This window comes from Pelophylax lessonae, assembly GCF_965119305.1.
Source record: "Pelophylax lessonae genome assembly, chromosome: 5".
NCBI lineage: Eukaryota > Metazoa > Chordata > Amphibia > Anura > Ranidae > Pelophylax > Pelophylax lessonae.
Genome location: NC_138772.1, coordinates 431,121,003 through 431,145,679, shown reverse-complemented (window position 1 = coordinate 431,145,679; position 24,677 = coordinate 431,121,003). Strand labels below are relative to the sequence as shown.

General features: G+C 37.6%; 1 protein-coding gene across 4 annotated transcripts in view; it reads left to right on the top strand.

The window, feature by feature from the left end:
* TOX (thymocyte selection associated high mobility group box) overlaps positions 1-24,677 on the top strand; it is a 349,777-nt gene that overhangs the window by 316,488 nt on the left and 8,612 nt on the right. For all 4 annotated transcript variants that reach the window (XM_082257764.1, XM_082257763.1, XM_082257762.1 and 1 more), the window contains 2 exons: positions 9,794-9,874; positions 17,778-18,164. In XM_082257764.1, coding sequence (XP_082113890.1) covers positions 9,794-9,874; positions 17,778-18,164 — 468 coding nt within the window. The remainder of the gene's footprint in view (positions 1-9,793; positions 9,875-17,777; positions 18,165-24,677) is intronic.

Genomic DNA, 24,677 nt, shown 5'->3' with positions numbered 1-24,677 from the left:
TTATTTATAAAAGGTAAAAAATGTACTCACAAACATCCAAATAGTCACAGCATTGTATAAAACATCAATGGTCACAATCAACCGATACACTTCCGGGTACGCTGCCAGCGTGCGTTCCATGGTGGTTTGCGGAAGTGACGTGTGTGACGTGTAGCTAACAGAAAATTACGTCAACGCGTTTCGACCAGCCTATCTTGGGCGTCATCAAGGACATGAAGCATAATTTTTTGCACCTTTTGCACATTTTGGCACCTTATATTTAGTATATATCTTTCTGCACTTTAACCATTTTTATGGGACTTAATTTGTATGTATTATATGATTTTATGAGTATATATTTTCTTAGCACTGTTGCACTTTTTTGACAATATTGATTTCAGAGATTTTTAGTGCACATTATTCATTCTCATATGCCTGGTAGCGCTGTTTTAATATTGTATTCCATTGTCTTCTTAGTTCTTTTCTAAGTGTACAGCAGCTGCAGGTAGCATCTACACTTATTTATTTAGCGCAGGTTTTAATATTTTTTATCCACAGTTAGTAATAGTGACTTTTGAGTATAGTGGGGTATATACAGTTATTTCCTAGATTATTGTTAGCCAGCCAGCCTATATCCTAGTTCAAGATTCAGTTAGTGTACAGCAATACAGCAGTGTAAAAATAGCCCAAGTTGACAGTTTTAAACTTCAAATGTAAGCATACAGTAAATGATAATAAATCTAAAATCCAGTGCTAGAATAAAACAGCCATTGTTTTATAGTTGGTTACCCTTTAAGAAAAATGCCTTTTGATATAACAACATCAAGCCACTAAATACTTTAGGTGTATAGTAAATATGTACTCAGAATATATTGATTAAGGGCTAAAGAGAGTGTAATTAACAGAGAAAGGGCATAACCTAATGTGATGGCAGAGTAATTTACAGCATGCAAACTATGATTAACTCACTGAGAGTGCAGGTAACACACAGGGAGAATTTAATTCAACACAGAGTCAAATATTATGACAGCAAGTGACAAAGCCAGCAGAAAAATGAAATCTGTTATAAAGCCGTTTCATGGACAGCAGCAAGTATTTTAATTTTACTGCACATTTTTTAGTCAGTGATTTAAATGTTTTTTTACCACCTGGTCTAAATTATTCATTTAATTTTGCTTTCAGCTAAGTGTTTGATGAAATATCGTGTTGAAACATCAGATATTATTTTGGTTGTATGTTTTTAAAAATATATTGTATATTTCTATGTTATACAATTGGAAAGGCACAGGTTTATCAAATAAGAGAGAGAGTGCAGTGTTCAGAGTACAGTAACCTACAGCTTACAATGTAGCGTTATTTACTGCTGACTGATCTAAAGTCAATAAACTAAAATTGAATTGGTTATGGGTTACTCTACATTACATATCACCAGTGTTTTGTAGGATATTGAATTTTGGTGTATAATGAAGGTAGTCTGAAACTGTTAGGAAAAAGAATAGTAAGAAAAGGTATGCATAGGCCAGCAGTTTGCAAGTATTACCAAGATCATGTGCTAGTGTTTCAGGTATAAGTACTTTTGCATACATAAGTTTATACGTAAATGAGTTTGGATTACTGAGTCATAAATTGAAAAACTAAATCTGAAACCTAACCAAAAACTGTGAAGAAAAACATAAAAATCAAGGCAATTTTTGTGTAAAACTACATCTGCCCTTCCAGTAGCATTCTGATGGTACCTTTGTGAAGCTCCTTCTACTTGCTGCACAAGCTGCTGCTTCTGGCTGGAGGATAGAGAGTTTTCCAAGGAAGAGAGTGGAAGTGGCACATCATTGTGACAGTTGGCAGCAAGCACATAGTCACAAGAGGAAGAAATTACCAGAAGACCAATGTTCTCCACATCAGCACTGCAAAGGCAATATCATCCAACACAGTGGGATTAGTTTATTAAATAGTAGGGGATGTTCACATTTGGAAAGTGAATGCTAGTAATCAAGGTGAACCTATGATTATAAAATAAAAACCCAATCATTTGAGGGAGAGAAGTGAAAAAAATGGATTTATGCTAGCACATGATTGGCATGTAAAATAAAAATAGGTTTTCCTACATTCACATTCATACAGACTAATATGTTACAAAGTCTGTACAGAGACTGCAAAACTTATAATTATTTATTCACTCCTCCCAAAAACTTTACAGAACAATATCTGTTTAAAGAGGTATTTTTGAAGAAGTGTTAATAAAACACTTACTATACCTACTGAGGATACTTTAGGGTTTAAACTCAGATCTTAAGGGATGACTAAGCTTATGTCAAAGGATCCAGCTACTGTCCTTACTGACCCTTTAGTCATAGAGCATAGATGGTTTAGTTGATAGTATCTATTTATTTACTGAATGAGTGTCCTGCCTATAAATATGAGGAGATCTCTGTGGCTGAATTGTTCCCTAATTTAAAAATGGCTTACTTTGCATGCCTTTCGATGGTAAACAACTCTTTGGTTGTACTCATTTATCCCAGCCTAACCCTAAACCTCACCTGGGAAATCTCCTCCTGTACCTGAAGCTGAGAAGTTTTCATTTAATTTCTTTCAGGCTTCACACTTTAAGGCCACACCTTAGCCAATGGCCCAGTTCAGTTGCAAACCTTGGCCTTCTAAATCTTCCAAATCTGCAGACAAGTCCTCTTTGGCATTAGGGATGCCCCCTGATTCCAAACTAGGGGATGTCTGTTAGTCTTTGGAGACACCTGGTTGGCAAGCATCCCCAATGCCTGGCCAATGCCTGGCCTTGAAAAAGTGCAGTTTGATCCTGAAGCTTCAGAAATCTGCACTGGAACTGACATATTGCTTGGAATATCTTGGACTTATTCTAGACATTGGTGGAGTGGTAAAATGGCGCAAGAAGAGGTCTCAATTAGGGCTGGTCCTGGGGACCCGGGGGGGAGGAGGGGGGAAAAAGAAAACAACCGGGGGTAGGGGGGCCCCCAGAGATCACTTCTGTTTCTTCCGCCGGCAGCCGCTACAGTGGACAGCTACCCCCTGACTTGCTGCACTTAGATGGCGTGGCGCTGTTTTCCCTCCTGTCTCCCCCCAGAGATCACTTCTGTCTCTTCTGCCAGCAGCCGCTACAGGGAACAGCTACCCCCTGACTTGCTGCACTTAGAAGGCGCTGCGCTGTTTTCCCTCTTATTCTAGACATACCTGACCTGTGTTGACTCTCTGCTCTCAGACTCTAAAGTTGAGGAACTGTCCAATTCTGTGATTTTTCATGGGAGTTCTGGGTTTGATGGTAGCCTCCTTTGAGGTAGTTTATTTTTCCCAGTTTCACTCCAGACCTCTATCACACAACATACGTTCCTGAACAAGCTGATTTGACTGACACCAAATATCAGGTTATCTCTGGCTTGGTGGCTTAGGAATTCACCTCTGAAGTCAGGAAAATGTGTCTTCTTGGGGGATGTTGGATGTGGAGCCATTGACCTCCTAATTTAACAACAAACTGGAAGCAGTGGGTGCTCTAATGGACTTGTGGGATCAGTACAACCTTATCTCCTCCTCTAAAACCCCTTTTTCACCTCATTGGAAGGAATGAGATGGAGGGCTTTCCACTGATCCTCATAGCACCCAATTAGACCAAGCAGATATGATATTCTGACCTGATCAAACCTCTTTCAGACACCCTCTAGGCTCTTCCAGATCATCTAGATCTCTGATCCCAGGGTCTAGGTTACCACCTTGCTTTATGGTCACTTGTTTTAACAGCATGGCTGTTGAAGCCCAGGTCTTAAGAGACAGGGGTCTCTATGATCCAGTAAATTCCACACTTTTAAAAGCTAGAAAGTCTACCCTCCACAAGGACTACCATCACACATATAATGTTGACTTGGTCCAGTGCAAGGAAAGCAGATTTCATCCCAAGAAAATACTCTTTGTGAGAAATCCTCACCTTTCTACAATCCTACCTTGGTCAGCATTTAGCCCTGAGTACCATTAAAGGTCAAATCCTTGCCCATCAGATCTTTTTCTAAAGTCTGCTAGTCTACCATTTATTGGTTAAGACTTTGGCATAGGGTGTCTCTCATGTTGGTTCTCATGTACAACTTCCTTTTACTCCATGGGACTTAAATCTGCTTGTGTAGATTCTTCAAAAATCACTCTTGTACCTATTAGTGATAATACTTCGTCCAATCTCACTCAGAAGTTTGTATTCCTTGTTGCAATCACCTTTGCAAGGTGTGTGTCTGAGTTGGTGATCTTGTCCTGTAAAGAACCCTATTTGGTTTTATACAAAGATATGGTGGCACTGAGGCCTAGACCTCCCTTTCATTCTAAGATGGTTTTAGCCCTCCACCTCAACCATGTTGTTCTTTCGTTTCTGTCTAGCTTCAGTACACCAGATGGAAACTACTCTTTCACTACCTGGATGTTGTTCATGCTGTGCATGTTTACCTCTCAGCCACTGCTTCCAGTAGAAAGATTGAATATTTTTGTCATTCCTGAACTCCTTCATTTCTCTGCGACTCAGACACATTATTGTTCAGTCTTATGGCCTTAAGGATAAGGTCCCACTTTTTAAAAAATAACTGGGGAGTTATGGTTTCCATAATTAAAGTAGTTCTAAAGTCTCATAATTTTTTAACAACACATCAGTGCAAATTAGTTTATTGCAGGAGAACAATTTCCCACAGAGTTCAGAAACACTGACATTTTATTTGCTCACAGCCAGATTTTCCTTCCTATGTACCGCTTTCCTGAACTTACAGGTGGGAAGCAAGCACTCATAACATCATCTGATAACAAATCTCAGGACCACGTGACATATTTTTTTGCACCAGCATGCATGCATGCTCAGTGTGTATGGGGTTCAAAACTGCTTTTTCTAGTACCCTAAACGCCAATGAGCATTTAACCGTTACAGTGTGGGGACAACCCATCAATAATAGAGGATTTTTGTTTTCCCCCAAGTTCAGCTTTAACAGACCAAAAAGGGATCAAAGAAGAGAAGCTTTTTGTTAGGATTTACTTGCACTTTAACTGAAAATGCTGGTGGATGTGAATTATGGATGAATAACAATAGTTGTTTTATTTCCTATATTTTGCCAGACTTAACTGAAAAATAACATCAGTGTTGTAAACTTTAAAAACATTTAATAAATTATCTTAAAAACCATGATTGAAGTGAAGTGAATTTCTGGCAAAGGACAGCAAAGTGAAATAGCTTTTTTACATTTAAGCTTGATAGCTATGTCCTAAAGTCCTGATAAAGTACCATTAGCACAAAACAATGGTTGACTCCTTCACACCTTGCTTGTTTAGCCCACTTCATTGTTAAGCTGCTAAGTGCTGACCTGATGTGTATTCCATATGTGACTTTTTGACATAAAATCTGAAAAGTTAGAAAAAACATTTTTTTATCTGTGGCACAATTGACTATTCACTGGATGTGCTTCATCATTTTAAATCGTACTTGCCTCCATCACCCCTACTCAAAACAAAATTCTATTTTTGTTGGAGTTTTTTTAATGTTGTTCAGTAAAGCAAGTAGTAAAGCAAGCAAGTACGCAATTTGGAATATAAGAAGTAATTATATACATTTTAGAACCAAAGTAAATTCAATGTAAATAAAATCAGTATAGGTTTTCTACATTTTCAGATTTTTTTTATTGCTATAACATTAACTGCATTTCCTTATATCCTATTAAAAGCATATTTCTGGTTGGGTAGGTTATGGTATTCATATGTTATACTGTATACTGTATATAATTTATTCTACTGAATAACAAAATAATGAATTTTCTATAGGAGACAACTGTTGTTGTGAGATCTATAAATTGTTTCAGTGGAAAGTGACTGCTATATAGAAAGGAATAATATTAAAAAGATAAAATAACTATAATTTGTGCTAATAGAATGATGCCGTATAGTATTGATCTGTCTTTAGCTGAGGTTTTATTTATTTTATGTTCTTTTATCATCGAAGTAGAGATCTTATAATAAAAGCAAATGCACATCTAACTGTGCAAATAATGAAAATGCCCTTTTGTGAAGAAGACATAATAGATATATTTTAGAGAAATTATTTTTGAAGTAAAATTCATTAAATCTGGCCCAATATTTCTCATGCTTAGCTACTTATACAAAATATTGAGATTCTTACTGACTTCTTTAGCACATCAATCACATTACGAACACAGCTGACCTTGATTTATTTTGTACTATTATTTGCTTTATTTTTGCAGAGGAGTTGTGTTAAATTTTTATTATGCTTGAAGTTTTCTATTCATATATAATTGTAGATATATGTCACAAAGCTGTGATCATAAAATGAGAGTCTGCACAAAGCTTCACTTCACAGTTCTAAAAAAAAATACCTAAAAATTACCATTTTTTTTAAAGGCAAGGCTACCTTTTCTATCTTTCTTTAGTATTCTGTTACCTTTTTCCATAAGAAAAGAGACAGCTACAAAGGGTGTTAACTCAGACCAACCAGTAATTACAATTTTTATTGATGTGACTTTAGTAAAGTGATTTTGATTAGTTGCTTTGAGTTAGGGTATCTTAGATATGTAATTTTTACTAAGTGGAGCTTCTTTTAAATGTTTTTATCATATGTTTAGTTTGAATTGTCTAGATCTGAGACAGGTTTTTTTTATAAGAACTGTAGCCAGTTGGACCATACTCACAGCTACATCATGACCTAACTCCACTATGCCACATATACACTTTTCTTTTTAAACCATACTTAAGCTCTGGAAGAATTACATTTCTGAAAATGTAATAGGGACACGTACTGTACAGTAGCTCTTAAGGCATATAATAAAGATATAATAATGAAATAAAATGCTATTTCAATAGAATGATTTTGTACACAGCAGCAATCTTGCTTGTGTTGAAGATTTGAATACATTTTGTGTTTCATTTACGTGTTCTTCTGAAAACCTGCAAAGTTTCTGTGGCGATGATATTGGAATACTTACTTTGTTACAATTACCTCGATACTTAACAAACATAATTTACAAATTAGAATAAAAGTAATGCAGTAGCATTGTTTTAAATGCACTTACAGACATTCTGCTTTTGCATACACTTAACCAACACTAGAAATCACATTAATAGGTTTATTAACATTACCATCTACAGTTACCTTTCTAGCTGAAATCAAGTTTTAATTAAGATCAGTACAGTAGTCATAATTTGGGGCACGGAGTTGTAGTCTGCAGCCAGCCGTTTAATTACTACCAGGCAGTTGCTGAGCAGTTCCTTACATACAAGACGTACTATAGTCATTAATTAGCTGCATACACTTGGGAGATTTAACATGTCTCTAGCTTTTAGACCAGTCTAACATTTCACAGGGACCACTAATGTCATTTTCCTTTTTCCTTTTGTAAAATGGTTGTTAAGTAAAAAAATGAAAGCAAGGTTGAACTTAAACCAGATGGAAGTGTACAATGTTCCCTTTGCGTTTCTAATTGAAAGCACAGTATGGCTGTAGTAGATTTGGCAAATTGCAAACAAAATGGCCTTGTTTACATGACTATCAACAACCTGAAAGCTTTAGCCTAAGAGACAAATGTACATATGTTTGGCCTAAGAGCGTAAACGTAATGCTGTATTTTGAGTTAAACGCAGCATTTAAAAGAAATTTGATGTCTTTGTGTGTGGCATGTCTGTGTGTAAGTATAGTCAACTCAAGTAATATTGATTATATGCCATAATATAAAAGTCATCCATTTAATTATCTAAATATATATGTCAGCCAATATATCTGCATGCAGGCTGACTTCTTTACTTATTTAAATGAAAGTTTATGAATGGTTCACACAATAGGTTTTTATCGATAGCTGTAAGGGTTTCACTGAGCAAAAATGTTTCCAGTTCAGGTTAAACAAAGCCTGATGTGCTTCACTCCCTGGGTGTCTTGCTCTGTATTTGATTTACTTATATCAGTGAATCAGCAAAGATGGCAATTGCATAAGAATTTTTCTTTGCAAACATTATCGGGATCATTTCATAAGACAAAAAGCAATGTACCAAACACAGTAACCAATAGCAAACTTGATTAACTGTTCTGACAGTTCTAAACTGATTTAAGGTGAAATCTGACTGGCTGGTATAGGCTATAGCATTTTTCAGATGTATGACTGCTCTCTGTGCTGTGTAAATAAATACACCTATATATGGATAATTATCTAATGATGTTTAAACCTATAATCTTGATTAAAAATATAGACTCAGGGATCCTAGCAGGAGTTTAATGATCAGATATCACGTGTAAGCACAGTGTCAGAGTATTGTAACATATGCCTCTCTTTAGTCTTTGTAATCCATATGCCATAAAATTAGCTAGAGCTGTTTGACTCAACAGCAACACCTCATTATTTTATTCTTCAGTATTTATTCCAATGTTTGATGCCTCATGAAATTACTGCTAATGTGTTATAGAAGGGCAATTTTGACACAAGTGAGAAGGATTTAATTCCCACGCATTCTGTCCTGCTGGTATGTCCTTCCCTCCCCTGGTAGAAGTAGCAAGAGTAAATAGTTAATTTGCTTCAATTATAAGCCTGTCCTGCTAAATTAGAAGCAGCAGGGATATGAAGAGGCAGAATTACACTTATGAGCTGACAAATCCTCAGAGCCCGCAAACTGATGTCTTTTTCTTGGAGCCACAGAAATACCGTTCATTTTATGTCAGTCAAATCAGTTACACGTTATTGGCGCTCACACATTCGCTAGTCACATTGTTTAATCACTCTATAAATGGCCAATGTCTTGGGCTTTAAAGATAGTTTGCCCCAATGTAACATTTTAGCGCCTGGCATCTGGAGGTTTATCATACTGGTTACAACAAACTATTAAACTTTGGGCTTATGGTTTATAGCAACTGCAATACTTTAATTTACTAATGCAATAATCCAACAATAAAACCCCCACTAATAGAGATAATTACATGATATTTCAAAGTATGTATTGGTATCACTATATAACATTAACCCCTTTCAGCTGGAAGGTGAGTTTCCAAATATGTGATCATTGGTATTGGATATCACAGTGGTCTTGTGATCGGGAGCTCATGCTCTCAACTACCAACCTAAGCAGTGACTGAATACAGTACTGGGGCTCCTGCAAAGGAAAGTGCCCCAGGTTTTATGAATATACGTGGCAGCACAGTGTTTAAACCCTCCCTGACACATATTTGCATATGGCTAATGGTAGGGAGTTAAAGAAAATACAGGTAGAATGACATCTACAGTAACTAGAATTGTGGACATTGCCTGGTGTGCAAGACATATCATTCTGTTTATTTATATTAATATGTAGCAGTCAGAAACTTGAAGAAAATATAAGATTAACATTTCTTAAATGAATAGAGTGTGCCTGAATCTCCACCTGCTTGTTCAAAATATTGAATATAAAATACTAAATATTTTTTTTTTTTAAATATACAAAATCATTTTACATTCTTATTTTTAGGGGCAAAGTACAGAGAAAATCATAACTTGGGGACAAAATAAAGTATATAAAATTAAAATAAAAAATGGGGGGAAAAAAGTCAAATTCTAAGAATCCATTTCTAAACCTTAATTCTGTTTTTAAGAAACTGGCCTGTTTGTTATAGAAAAAGCCTCAAATGTCATGCTGCAAAATTGCCAGATTATATTGCTTTATTAGAGATGTAAGAGGCATGCATTAGGCTTAGTAAGATCCTTGTGGTTTATTCATCAAGATGCCTCAGTGAAGAGGCAATAGATTTTCAAGATTTTTGAAAAGCTTTGTATGATTAAATGTTTTAAATGTGTGTTACTTGCAGGTGTATAAGAAGAAAACTGAAGCTGCCAAAAAAGAGTATCTGAAGCAGTTGGCTGCATATAGAGCAAGTCTTGTATCCAAGGTAATGTCAAATATTTATGCCATACATTTTTCCAGTACTACTTAAATGCCTTGCCAATATTATGTAACATTCCATAACTGAAAAATGGGAAACTCATTTACTGAACTCATTTTTTACAACTAATATTGTTTGAGATTCAAAACAAGTTATAACGTAGTTGTACGTGTAATGGAAGCAATAATTTACTTCTGAGTGGATGATAATTAGAGCATTTATTTGTATGTATCTTAGCAGCTTAGGGCAGATCACTGTCTTACTTTTTTCTGTGTTTGTTTGTGTGTCAAAATATTCCACAATGTAGACAACAGTTCCAGTACTATAACAGCAAATGCAAACTAAACAGTAAGGGAAGTAAAATTGTAGACTTAACTTACAGCCTAAAGTGGATCTTCAACCCAACATTTACTTACAGTTTTAATAGGTATTTGTAAGGATTCCTGATCTTTAGGGTTGTCATTGATCTCTTGCACCTTCAGTATGGCAACAATAACTGCCAAACATGCTGGTACTCCCATATATAAGGCATTCTCCTTACAGAGTACTCTATTAGGGATATTGGAACAAAGACATGAAGTAAGCTTCAGTATTTCTATAACAAGTCCTCTAGTGGAGTTTTCAGGGGAATATAAAGGAACATTTCTTCTACAGAGGAAACATATTTATCTATGCTTTGTATTTATATGGGATTGACATATAAAACAAACCACATGCATGTCCACTAGGGCCAGTTTGGCAGGGCACAGGCTACATGCATGTTCAGTAAGGCCAATTTGGTAGGGCACCAGTTAAACTACTAGAATGTTTTGCTAAGTTCTTGGCCACAGAAATCAGGAATTGAGTCACAGTTACACCAAAACTGCCATGGCTAGACTAAGAATGATGGAGCCCTTTCTGCTGGGACACAGAATACAGTAAATTGATTTTACTTGATTGGACTGGACTGCTCTGGGTTCAGTTCAAGCAGTATTCTGCAAACTTAAATGAAGTTCAGATCCCTACCCCACTGAAATCAATGGGAGATGAATCTGTCAAATCAAAAATGCTAATTTTCTGGACTAATAGGCAAAGTGTTGTAAGAAAAAAAATAGCAAGGGAGGAAGGGGAAGGGGGTTGACACTGCCCTGGGTAAATTGTAACAATGCAAAAAAAAAAATCCAAAAAACATTTGGCCTAATTTTTTAAAGCACTGGCACGTACAAAGGAAAAATGTGTTTTTAATTTCCATCAAATGAATTTCTCTACTGGCTTCTTTTTAAAAAGGGCACACAGACTCCTCCAATGGTCCCTCAAAATACAGAAGCAGCATACCTTTAAGGGCCCACAAAATATGAAGCAGACCCTTAAGGTCCAACAGAATACATAGCAGACCACTAACGGTGTGCTATTTATTTTGGGGGGGACATTTGGAGGGGTCTGTGTGCCTTTTTTTGAATTATACCATTTTTTTCTTTGTAAGTGTCACATGTATTGTAGCATATAATACAGCAAAAATGAAAATACATTTGCATAGAACCCTTTAAGTCTGATATGGATTTTAAGGGGGTACCCCATGCCATAAAAATTATGTGTGATGTCACCCTAAAAATCCATACCAGACCTTTAGAATGAGCAAGCAGTTTGGCTGGCCATAGTACACAATACATAGTACTCTTACCCATTCACAAAAAAAAAAAAAATGTGAAGTGTAAATGAATACAAAGACACAGTTTTTGACAAATCTTTTATTTGAAAAACATAAAATGTCCCACAATGTACACCTGTGATGCCTGATGTCCACCAAAAGAAAAAAACAGATGACCCTAACACAATGATGGCCAGTTACCGAATGACAGTTTTCTGAGCTATCATCAGCACTATGAGTGAAGGGGCAGGGATAATGATGACATAATTGTCCAAATATGACCATGTCACCATATTTAATCATTGATCTTACCCCCTTGTTCTTTGCCAAATAAATTAATAGGCCAGGTGATGTCAAGTGGTTGGTAAGGATGCAGCAGGTGCAGGTACCCGCTGATTCCTTAGCAATTAATGCCAAACTGAAGCTGCTAAATTTGTCCACTTCTGTTCAGACCAAACACACAACTTATACCTAAACGCTGCCTTTTGATTTAGATTTTTTAACTACATATTGTTACCTGTAAGATATGAGATTGTATCTACCTCAGACAATATTTGGGTTAAAAATGAGAGTTCTTTGAATATGAGTGAAAGCTTTAACACAGCAATTATTTATTGGTATATAGTCTGAAAAGCCTAATTTAATTTACAACAATCTAACTATTGTACATACTACAAAATGTAAAATATTCCTAGTTTAACTGAACAAATACAGTGTATAGAGTATATACTCCTATACAAACACACTACGACCTACACAAAGAGAACAAACAATGTAAACCTTACTCCTTCATAGTTACCCTTAGTGCTCCCTCCTGCTCTCCCATGCAAAACAGGAAGTCCCTCTATTTCCACCTGTGCTAATATAGACCCATATCCCATAGCCTTGTATAGGGCTATTCTCGTTGGTTCAGCTATCATGCCCTGTTCCTCCCTGTGGGCGTATCTCGTTCAGGATAGGACAAATTCCCCCTCCCCTAGGTTCTCTGTTGGGGGGAGAACCTGTTCATCTCCCGGCCCTGTTGTCCAACCCTTCAACCGATAGTCAATCTTCATTGCATATCTTAATGAGAGTTCTTTGATATGGAGACTTGAAATAAGGGCGGACAGGACATAGTCTATTCATCCTAGTTTCATTGTCCCCAGGAAGTCTGGCTCTCCGTAAATTAAATTACAGGGTCATACTATCAGTATGTGTTTAAATTTAAATAACAGTTGCCCCCTGGTAGCTCAGGCATGCATTTTAAATGGACTTGTTAATCAGGTTCCTAGGACTGACTGCAGACTGAAAGTCACACAACTTCATATAATTGACAATCATATTTCAACTAAATGTAAAATCAAAACTCAATATCTCGTACATATATATATATTTGCATTAATATTACAATTACTGATGGAGATTTATACATAACTCCTCCACATCACAACACGGTAAGGGAGATTCCACCTAAACTCATAAGGCAACAATATGAACTTTGTATTTACTATACCCATATTTCGATTGCATTTTGTCTTATTGCCAAGTCATCCTTTTATTAGGAGAATAATAGCTCAGGTCAGACAAGTGCAGAGCTACTCAAGATACCTCAGCAAAAAGCATACAATAAAGACTGTTTATCCTTTGACTCCTCTTTGGATTTTTGGATGCACACATTAATGGCAGAGGTCTTGTCTATGGACACCCATGCCTAGCTTTGGCTTCTGTTTTGTGATCATGGTGAGGTGCACATGAATGTTCTCACCTAACCTTTAGCCAAAATAATTACAAATGGAGTCTAAAAGGTTGGTACTATTTTCAATAAACCAACCCTGATTATGTAAGAATAAAAAAAAAATAATAATTATATATATATATATACACACACGCAGCTGGCTGTAGGGATTCAAATGTGTTATTACTGTGAGGTTAAGTGTTCTTTTAATTAAAGACAGTATTTCATTTTTAAATGATCTGATGAAGGCATGTTGTTATATTCAGTGCATGTTTACATTGTGGAAATGTATAAACTACATTCTTTGGTGAAACATTACTCCTGAGAAATAATGTATATCCACTCCATAAATTGACCCAGTCCAATGCATTCATTAATTGAATTTGTAATGTGCTGCTAGCCCCTTGAGGGGGTAGATGAAGATCAATCAAAATTCCGGCCACTGAACATGCAATTTATCACACTAATGATCTTTTCACTAACCAGAACTAGCAGTTTACATTAAGTAAACATCACGACTTCAGTGGTCATACTAAACTTCAAATTATATAAATATTTCATGTCAAACTGTACAGGTATAGTTTTAGTTTAATTTATATTTTGAAAGGTCAATCAGCATTATGATTCTTGTAAAGGCAAAAGAGGCATTTACACCTCCCAGAAAATAGAATTCAGTTGTGCCAACTAATAGGAATGGTCCAATGTAAAGCTATGAAGAAAAGCAACACTGGAAGTATAACTGACTGATTAGCATTGACCAGTGATTTATCAGGGAGATTTTAGCTCTGAATAAATCCTGCCCATCCTTGTGCCTAAAGAGGAACTTTGGGCCAAACTTGGAAATGGACGAATAGGCAGGAATTTAAATGCAGAAGAGACATGCTTTGTCTCTTCTGCATCAAAGTTATTTACCTGCTTGCCCACCCTTGTCCAGTGGGCCGCGCACACGCAGCTCACTGTACAAATTTGACAATGCCTAATCTGACTGAACTTCCATACATGCGCAAGAGTGACATCATCCCTGCCAAAACAATGAAAGTGGCTAGGGATCAAGACCTGGAAGCAAGCCATCCCTGGATGCCAGGCAAGGAGTTTGGGGAAGCCCCATTGCTGGAGGCAAGGTGAGTATAATTTTGCTTTAACCACTTAAGGCCTGGAAGATTTTACCCCCTTAATGACCAGTCCATTTTTGTGATATGGCACTGCGTTCCACTTACCAACCGCCCATTGTATATTTACGTCCTATGTTTAAACCTAAATACCGGTGTTATGGCAGCAGATAGCTGCCATAACCCCAGTATTTTTTTAAACTGTGGGCGGTTGGCTTTCCGATAAGGGTGGTCCCAGCGCCGCGGGATCACCCTTCCGGGATGGCGGAAGGGGTGCCCCACCCGCGGCTTCCCGGTCCTTTTCCCCGCTTACCGGACCCGCCGGCAGCAGGGAAAAACGATCCGGTCCCGGATCCTCACAGACAGGATGTCGAGTGAGGGCAAGCTTGCCCTCACTCGACTCTATGGTCTTGGAGGACCGGAGCGACGGCCAATGTCGTTGCCTAGCAACCGGTTTAAAGGTCCCTTTTTTTTTCATTTTCTTTTTTTTTTTCTTCATTTTTTAGTGTACTTGTGAGATCTGAGGACTTTTTGACCCCAGATCTCACAAAAAAGAGGTCCTGTTGTGCCTATTTCTATTACAAGGAATGTTTACATTCCTTGTAATAGAAATAAAAATGATCAATTTTGTAAAAATAATAAATATAATAAATAGTAAAAAAAATCATGTCAATATGGACCAAAATCTCTGAGGAATGTTTCCAACACCTTGTTGTATCTATGCCACGAAGAATAAAGGCAGTTCTGAAGGCAAAAGGGGTGCAATTAGGTACTAGCAAGGTGTACCTAATAAAGTGGCCAGTGAGTGTATGTCAGGGAAATGGCCGTAGGAGAACTGGCAACATTGCCAGTAATAGCAATGGACATTCCTGACTCAACTGACATAGCCCTCTGCTGGCCTGTCAGGGAAATGGCCTATAAAAGGATGCCATAGGATCAGACTCATTGCTGGATTATCTCTCAGCTTCCTGTGTTCTGTGCTTCCTGTTTCCTGTTTGGATTTCCTGTTGTGACTTCGGCTTGTTCCTGATTCCGTTTGATCTCCTGCTCCTGGTTTGACCCTTGGCTTCTCCCACTGACCCTGCTTCCGTTACCTACCGTGTATGACCCCGGCTTGCTTCAAGACCTCGGATATTCTGGTTGTCTCCTGTGCATGACCTCGGCTTGTACCACGGTTCCCGCTGCCTGCTCCAGTCCCAGAACACGGCCAGTACCTGTCCCCGCTACTAGAGACTATTCCTCGGCACAAGGTAGCCCGGCTGCTTCAGAGCCCTTGAAAGACATACTCTGCTGTGATTCCAGCCTGTTCCAGTTCGCTCTCAGATTGCTCCTGATTCTACCTACCTGCCTGCAGCTGGTAACCTGTGCCACTTGGGGCGCCACACCCTCTGTACCATCTCCAGGGGTGTGCCGCACTGAGCCGCAAGGGGAGCCCTCTCAGCACTTCGGCCTCGGATCAGGTAACCCTGACAGTGTATTTGGTCAATGACATGGTTCTGAAAAAGGTCCCCTCCATTCTGGCCTGTCAGGCTGCGTGCTCAGATAAGGGTCAAGTATGAATATTGTGAAGGACGTCACTTTTTTTTTTCCTGCTTGCACTGCCCCCTTGTCATCTATACCAGACCCTCATCAAGTATAAGGTTCTGGTATGTGTTTTTAGGGGAATCCCACATAATTTTTTTTTTTTATTTTTTTTGAGGATGGGGAATCTACTTTGTTTGCAATCAGTAGTAAAGCAGCCAAAGCTGTAATTTGCCAGCAACATCATTTTTAACACCACTTCACAGGCAGGTTAGGAGCATGACAAAAGCATCGCATTTAAAGCTGTTGTATACTTACCTAAAAAAAAAAAAAAAAAAACCCTGCAGGAGAAAGGCATAATGAGCTAGAATGCATTGCATACTAGCTCAGTATGAAATACTTACCTTAAAACGAAGCCCTGACACGGTCACCCGATCGTTTCTTCTTGGTCTGGTGGCTCCGGCGCTGTGAGTGGCCGGAGCCACGATGACGTCACTCCCGCGCATATGCGCGAGAGTTACTTTCCGGCAAGGACCTTCAGAGTGCATGCACCGTTGGTTTTAGCGGCTGCATGCAGGACGAATATCTCCTAAACCTTGCAGGTTTAGGATATATTAATTATACCTACAGGTAAGCCTTATTATAGGCTTACCTGTAGGTAAAAGGTAAAACGTGGAGTATGCTACAACTTTAAGGGAATTTTCCATTTGAATCCCCTCTCAAATCATTATTGAACTTGCTTTTCACTGCCAAATGGAATTTAAAAAAAAAACATTTTTTTTTCCTTGGTTATCCGAGCATTTCCCAGCACCCATGTCATTTGCTTGACAATTCTTTAAAATGACCATTACTGTTTTTTAACATTGAGCTCCTGTTGACTTTAATCAGCACCAAAACTTCAGTCATTTTCTGTGAGCCTGTCTCAAACCGAACCCTGATACATTTGGCTCATACTTAATTAGGATACCATCCTTACTGCTGAGGACATCCCCATGATTAAGCTCCAAGGGGCGGAGCAAAATGTTGAGGGTGTGGCCTGGCTGAGGCTGCCATTTATCTCACTTCATGCACATGGGTCTGCTTTATGATGTGCGGCTTATGGATCTTTTCCTTTACCATCGTGACATGTTTCCCATTCAATTAATATGTGTAAGTAAAGACATAGGGCAGTCCCGTGTTAACTTTACTTTTTTTTTTAGTTAATCATTTTAGAAACCTCCCTGGTCATGACTTCACCATTTTTAGGCTTTTCCCACTGTACTCCCTCTCATGGCATAATTTTAGTACCCAACTTTAGGTACTTCTAATTTTATTTTCCAAGCAAAAGCGCATAGTTATGTTCTTATGTTACCCTTTTTTTATATCACCTTCCAAGTAGGTCGTATTAAAAGAAGTCAATATTCCCAACAATTCTCTGTCCAGTTTCCATGTTACTGGTGAGACCAAAATGTACATTTTTTTCCAGTCCAAACATTACTTGAATATTACAAGGCCAAGAACAGTAAATGCTGATATCATCTGTTTTCATAATTGCCCTGATTTTCTATTCTAAAGTAAATAGCTCCAAGTAACGGTTTCTTTTATGATCACCATCTCTTCAATTTAAATACAACATGACATGTAACAAAAATAAAATATCACTGCAAGCTTTTTAAGAAATACTGTAAACCATAAAAATACAGTCTTTGGCCACAAAGAGAATGTTCTTATTCCCTGACCAACAAGATGTGAAAATGATTACTTCTTTATAGTGTACTATAAGTATTCTATGTATAAAGAGAAATGCAATTGCAACTGTGGGTCACAGCTTGTGATTAAAGTTCTATCTTCATTTTTAAACTTTGCTAGAAAAATGTTAGCTATAATGTGACTGGCTTTGTTTGTAAATAAGGTAAAGTTATTAAGTCATTTGAGTATTGTAATTGTTTTTCCCAATAGAGCTACAGCGATCCTATTGATAATAAGACATCCCAGCCATCTCAGATGATGAATTCAAAGCCTCCAGTGTTCCATGGACCCACACAGGCACACTCTACACTGTATCTCAGTTCCCCTTATCACCAACAGTCAACAATGAACCCACATTTATCCAACATGCATCCTGGAATCAACAGGAATATAGCTCCCAAACCCAACAACCAAATGCCAGTGACTGTTTCTCTAGCAAGCATGGCTGTTTCTCCCCCTCCATCGCTTCAGATGAGTCCACCTCTCCACCAGCATATGCACATGCAGCAACACCAGTCAATGTCAATGCAGCAGTCAATTGGAAACCAGCTACAGATGCAGAGTCAAACAGCTTTGCATTCACCAGCAATGCAGCAGGTTAGTACCTTTTTACTTTCTTTTAAACTAATCTGTTCCTAGAAATTTGTAAACAATGTTCACTTCACCAGTAGGTATTTCGCTCATATTATTTGAAATTACAGAGGAAAAGTAGGGTACAAAAGTACAGATTCTCATTGCGGTTAGAAGTCCAAACCTTTTCCCCTTGTCATAGATAACATTTGACTATACAAAATAATGATAAGGGAACCATTTCTGATGAGATATAGGGATTAGTTAGCATGTTGAAAAATATAACCCAGTAATCACAAGCACTTCTCATGTCTATGCATGATTGCTATTACTTGAATTGCTATTACTCGAATGTGATATGTTACATTGCTCAAATATTGCATGCAATGTTTACTTAAAGGCCAAGTCCAAGTTTTTAGACCATCTTTCATGTTGCTGTCATATTTAGGGAGTAACATGTAGCTAGGCGGCATATGCCATTTCCAAAGCCCAAATTGCAACCCCCCTTACCTGACTAGTGGGTGCTCCTTCATTCAGCAAATTGCGATTACAGTATTTAAAGCGGTTGTATCCTCCTAAACAATAAAAAAACAAACCCTGCAAGAGAAAGGCATAATAAGCTAGTATGAATCGCATACTAGCTCATTATGGAATACTTACCTTAAAATTAAGCCCCGACACGGTCGTCCGGACACCGCCGAGGGAGCTGTCATGTTCCCTCGGCATCTCTTCCGGGTTCAGCGGCTCCAGCGATGTGAGTGGCCGGAGCCACGATGACGTCACTCCCACGCATGCGCGCGGGAGTTGTCTTTCCGGCAAGGAACCGGCAAAGAGCTCTGAAGGTCCGTCGGATGCATGCAGGGCGAATATCTCCTAAACCGTGCAGATTTAGGAGATATTCAATTTACCTACAGGTAAACCTTATCATAGGCTTACTTGTAGGTAAAAGTTTATTGGCAGAGTATACTACCGCTTTAACTTGCCTGTGCCTGGCTTCACCCACAGTAAAAAAGAATGACTAGGATATTCAGTAATGTATAAGGGAATGCCTCTAATTAGGCAAGTTTTTATACCAAGATAAAGATATGTTCATTTGTATTTTTTTTTGCAAAATTTAATATGCCACATTTTAACTTAAAATGGGAGGTAACTGTTGAACAACTGGACACATTTATCCAACCCAAAACTTATTTTTCATCTGCTACTGGCAAAATGAAGTCCCCGATACAAAAGATATACATAGCCAGCTAGTCAAATGATCATTTCTAGTTCTTGTTGAGTAGTGATGAATGCCCTCAACTCCTGGAGCCATATACCTAAATAACTTGTACATATTTGCACAATCCTGTTGGTTCATGTCCATTTATCCTTTCAAGCATGTGTGGATATGGTCCTGTGTTTATTTTTGTGGAATGTGCATCTAAAAGCTTACTGTACATACTGTGAATTATAAAATTGATAGCATTTTGAAAAATGTTGTGCCATGACTTTTGCTTTCTTGTTGATTGCAATCTTTATTTGCTGTGCCAGCAGCTTGTTATTCTAAATCTGACACATAGAGCTAGAATCACATCTTAAGTGTGAAATGTACAAATATGTCTCTCTAGTAAACAATTTCCGTTATGTGATACTCATTTCCTTGTAGAATTGTATATTTGTTCATGAACTGTGTGTAATCTGGTAAACAGTAAAGTACAGAAAAAAAGAATGAAATTGTCAGGATGTATTGTAAATAATAATGAATATTGCAGAAAAATATAAGTTCAGTAAAAAAAAAAAAATCTTTTATCTAATCATTGGATCTTTGGTGTACTTTTTCTATCTATAAGGAAGTTGATTTCATAATATATGACTGTATTGGCTGGTAATGCAGCAGACTTTTCTATACGGAAACTTAAGGTTGAATTCCATAGATGGGAGATTGCTGTCTTAGTTTCCCTGTCATTCCCCTTTGAAGTAGCAATATATGCTCAGAGACATGGGAACATGATGGGACTTCCTTTAAGACAATGCAGCACACTTTTCTATACAGTAGCTTTTTAGTTTGGTTCCCTAGATGGGAGATGGCCAACCTAATTTTCCCTGTCAAATCCCAGTGAAATAAGCTACTTATGCTCAGAGACTTGGGAACATGATGGGACCTTCTTTTTTAACAATGCAGTAGTCTTTTCTGTACAACAGCTACACTTGAGTAACTTAGTGCTCAGTGGGGCATTTGCAGGGGACCATACACCGACACAATCCATTGTATTTCTGAGCCCCTGAGTCACAGATGTTTATGTACTGTAGCCTGTTTCAATGAAAGGGTGCCTAACATCATATCATGGCTGTAAGCACATCTGAACTGTAACATGTGTATCGGGACAGATGAGCAACCTTGGATGCAAATTATGTGCATACAGCAGTGACATCTGTCAGGCTGCCAATTATTTATATAGGCTTCTGGCTGTGGTTTTACACAACCACCTATGACTCCCAGGTGCAAAAATACTCTGAACTCTGTTATGGTAATGGTAGATGGCTGCCATTACTTTTCTTGTCACTATCCAGTAAAGCAAATGTCCAAATTTCAGGGGGGTCAGCAGGATATTCGGATCGCATGTACCCAACTTTAAAATCCAAAACTCTTTAATGGCAAAATTGCTGTTAAGCAGTAATTTGCCCCTTGTTAAATTGTTTTTTCACATTTGCAGTAATAAAACAATAAAAAATTTGCATTTACTTTGCATCAACCATACATTTATCTTTTAAATATGGTGTATAAGTAACTGTGCAGTCATAAAGAATTGCACAGAATGTTTAATCCCTATATTATAGACCGTAAGACTGTAGCTTTAAGACAAACTGCTTAGATATTGTTTGAACTTGTGCTACCAAGTAACCCTCAAACCTATGTATGCTCTAAAACTGGTTGGAGACATGAGATAATCATCACTCAAGCCAGTTGTTTCTTGCTAAATTGAATGACAATGTCAACTCTGTGGCAACAAACATTGTGGTTCATTTACTAAAGGCAAATAGACTGTGCACTCTGCAAGTGCATTTTCTCCAGAGCTCAGTAAATAAGGGTAAACTCTTCTGACTTCCATCATCCAATCATGTGCAATGTTTTTCCTTGCATGTGATTGGCTATTCTTTGCAAAGTGAAATTTACCTCATTCACTAAGCTCTGGAGCAACTGCATTAACAGGGGTTGATTTACTAAAACTGGAGAGTGCAAAATCTGGTGCAGCTGTGCATTGTAGCCAATCAGCTTCTAACTTCAGCTTGTTCAATTAAGCTTTGACAAAAAAAAAAAAATAAATATTCGAAACTGATTAGTTTCTATGCAGTGCTGCACCAGATTTTGCACTCTCCAGTTTTAGTAAATCAACCCCACAAAGTGTATTTACTTTTAGTAAATCAACCCCCCAAATTTTTTATTTGCATTGGAAGCTGATGTCAAAAGCATCAAAAGTTGCCCTACCCCCTTCCTTCCTCCAACACACCCCAAATGCAATATAGAGCCTCCTTGATCAATAGTGAGGTGTGGAAAGTAGGAGGATATGCCAGGGCTAAGCTAAGTTGAGCTTTGCACAATTGAGCTCCCTGGGTTTTAGGGCTACTGGGGCACTAGAAACATGACTAAAAGTATGTACAGGAAGCTCTAGATGCTTATATTGCATTCATTATTGCTACCACTGACTTTATCAAGGTGCATGCACCAGTGCTGTCACTATCACACAATAAGATGTGTACTTTACAAGGCTTTAGTGGCTTTTTGATTCCTTTTGACCTTTCTCACCATAAACTCACTAACTATCCCAACTTCGATAACCTATAAAGCCAGGTTTAAATATTGATTTGCTGGCCTTTTATTAAGGTACCATAAGGGCAATAATTTAGTATATACAACTAGCTAAGCAATATTTAAAATAGTTAAATGTTTCCCTCTGTAGTCGGATTTCATGTTTCCAGCACAAAAAAGCAAAAGCATTAAGAGTGACTAGTTGTTTTACATATTAGTGCAGAAATGAATTGTGTTAATTATACCAAACAGTTTTAAACAATTGCTAATTTTTCCAGAATTACAATGCAAAGCGGACAGAACTTCTAATTGGACCCCCAAGCATCAGTTTGACATTTCTGAGGTTTTGATCATTATTAAATACAGCTGTGTAGACAACAAAGCTGACAAAGGACGGATACAAAGGTGACAAATGTTTGAGGGAGAATTAAAATGGCTATAGAAAATTGCCTAGAATTAGCTTATATAACTCACATCTCGCCGGTTCTGTAAGCTGCACTATGGTAACATTGTACAGTTTATTGAACCTAGATGTTCATGATGAAAAAGGTGTATGTACTGATTAGGGGGCTAGAAAGAGCCTTGATCAGTATAAAAATTCAAAGTCAGCTACCTGAATATCTGTAGTGAGAAAGAGATCAGAATACCCCCCCCCCCCCCCCCACCAGGATACATTGACCCATTTCTGTTTTTGACAGTAAAATCAAGTAAACTCAAACTCCTGAAGGTCTACCAAAGAAACCAAAATGGGCTAATCTGGTCATGTAGTTTAAAGTTTACTTTTTATTTTTACTTTGCTTTCATAGTTTAACAATGAGAGCACAATTCATCTGGTGATCAACCTTTATAAAGCCTAAAATAAATGTACAATGTTTTTGTTAGATCCCCCCCCCCCCCCGTCCATAGATACATATGGAAAATCTGCCACATTTTAAATATAAATTCTATTCTTCTATCTGCTTTCTGCTTGTTGCTGTAAATGCAAAATTCTACTCTGATAGAGGCAGCATTCATTTCATATAGCCTGTTCCAGACCCTGAGTCCAGCTGAAGTGCATCTTCTGAAATCCCCCCATCCCAACCTCACCTCACTGTTGGGTAGTTGAGTGGTGGTAAAGGCAATCTGCTGAGCATTGTCAGCTTGTGTGGATTATGCAGATTTGTATTGTTCAGCTCTTGCTTATTAAAGCAGAAAGTGTCTTTTCTCTGTATTGTAGTGTAGAATGAATCCAAAATGGCAGCATTCAGGAGAGAAGGAGATATGAAATGCCCTGCAGGTTACTTTTAAGCTGTGGGTTTAAACTTCTTGAAAAATAAGATGTCCATATGTGGAACCCCCTTTTTACATTATCTTTGTGTGCTTCTCTTTATTGAAATTGAATGTTCTATAATGCCTTATTTTTCTAAGTGATGTCAGTAAAGTTGACTAAGTATTGGTGTAAGTGTAAGGCATTATGATTAACTATAAACAACCCACCTTTCATTAGGAAAAATGTAGTATGGCACACTTATTGATTTCCTAAACCTAGTATTTTTAAATAACAAACATGTTTTCACAGAGCGGCCCCGATCCTCCTCTTCTCAGGTCCCCTTCCATTTTAGAACACGTGAGGAGAAAAAGTTTCACTGGTGTTGATTTACTAAAAACAAATAGGCTGTTCACTTGCAAGGGAATTTCCACTTTGCAAGAGAATTTTCCCTTAGCTTAGTGAATGTGGTAAAAATTCACTTTTCACAGAGTACCCAATCACATGTAAGCAAAATTAGAAAAAAGTACTTTTGTTTGCACATGATTGGATGATAGGCAGGAATTCTACATCTTCTCTTATGCCTGAGTCCACTTTATTATCCATTCCACAATGCCATGGGAAGGCTTCCATATAAGTGGGGGCACAAGCAATCAATGGGCTGATCTTCCGATTATTAGACCCTGCCCACTGATGTGATTATTAGTGTAATTAGGTCATCAAAAATAGGAGTGGGAAGGAGTAATGCTCTGATGATTACATACCTGAAAGGCTAGAACAGAGGGAATATGGGCAATGCCACATGTGTCGGAATGCTCTGCTGCTTCTAACTTGGGTACACATTTTTAAACGTGTTTCTTTGTCACATTAAGCCATGCTAATGAATCTCTGTTAGACAGCCAAACGTGACATTTTAAATACAGGTCCATTTTAAAGGATTGCTATATTTCTATTTTAAAAGTTGAGAGTGGTACTTGACCAGCAGAGTTAAAACCATCTATAGTCGTTGAAATCTTCACTGGATCAATATTAACAAGAGTGATCACAGCCTTTTTATAATGCAACGACACATAGGTAGCTATGTTTATATGACCTTCCTTATTTCTCTTTAGTCACTATGTTTTTAGTCTTTCTCTCTTTTCAACAATGTTAATTGGAATTATTTATTTCTTTTTACACTAGAAAAATAAAAGTAAAGCTCTGTCAATCTTTTTTTCTTACAATGACCTTGACAAAGCAATCTTTCTTGTACAGGACTGACTCCTGCAGTAAATGTGCCTTATTATTTGATCTTAGGGGTTCTGTTTTTTTTCCAACACATTTACAGCACTTTAACACTGCTATTTGTGATACTAAAGCAATATACATAACTGCTTTATAAGGACTGAAAAAAATAATCAGCTTCAACAGTAGATTGTGTATATCTAAATCAAATAACATTTGTAAGAACATAAATCAAAATAAGGGTATTGGTTAAATAATAGTAGGAAAACTTTGAATCAGTGCA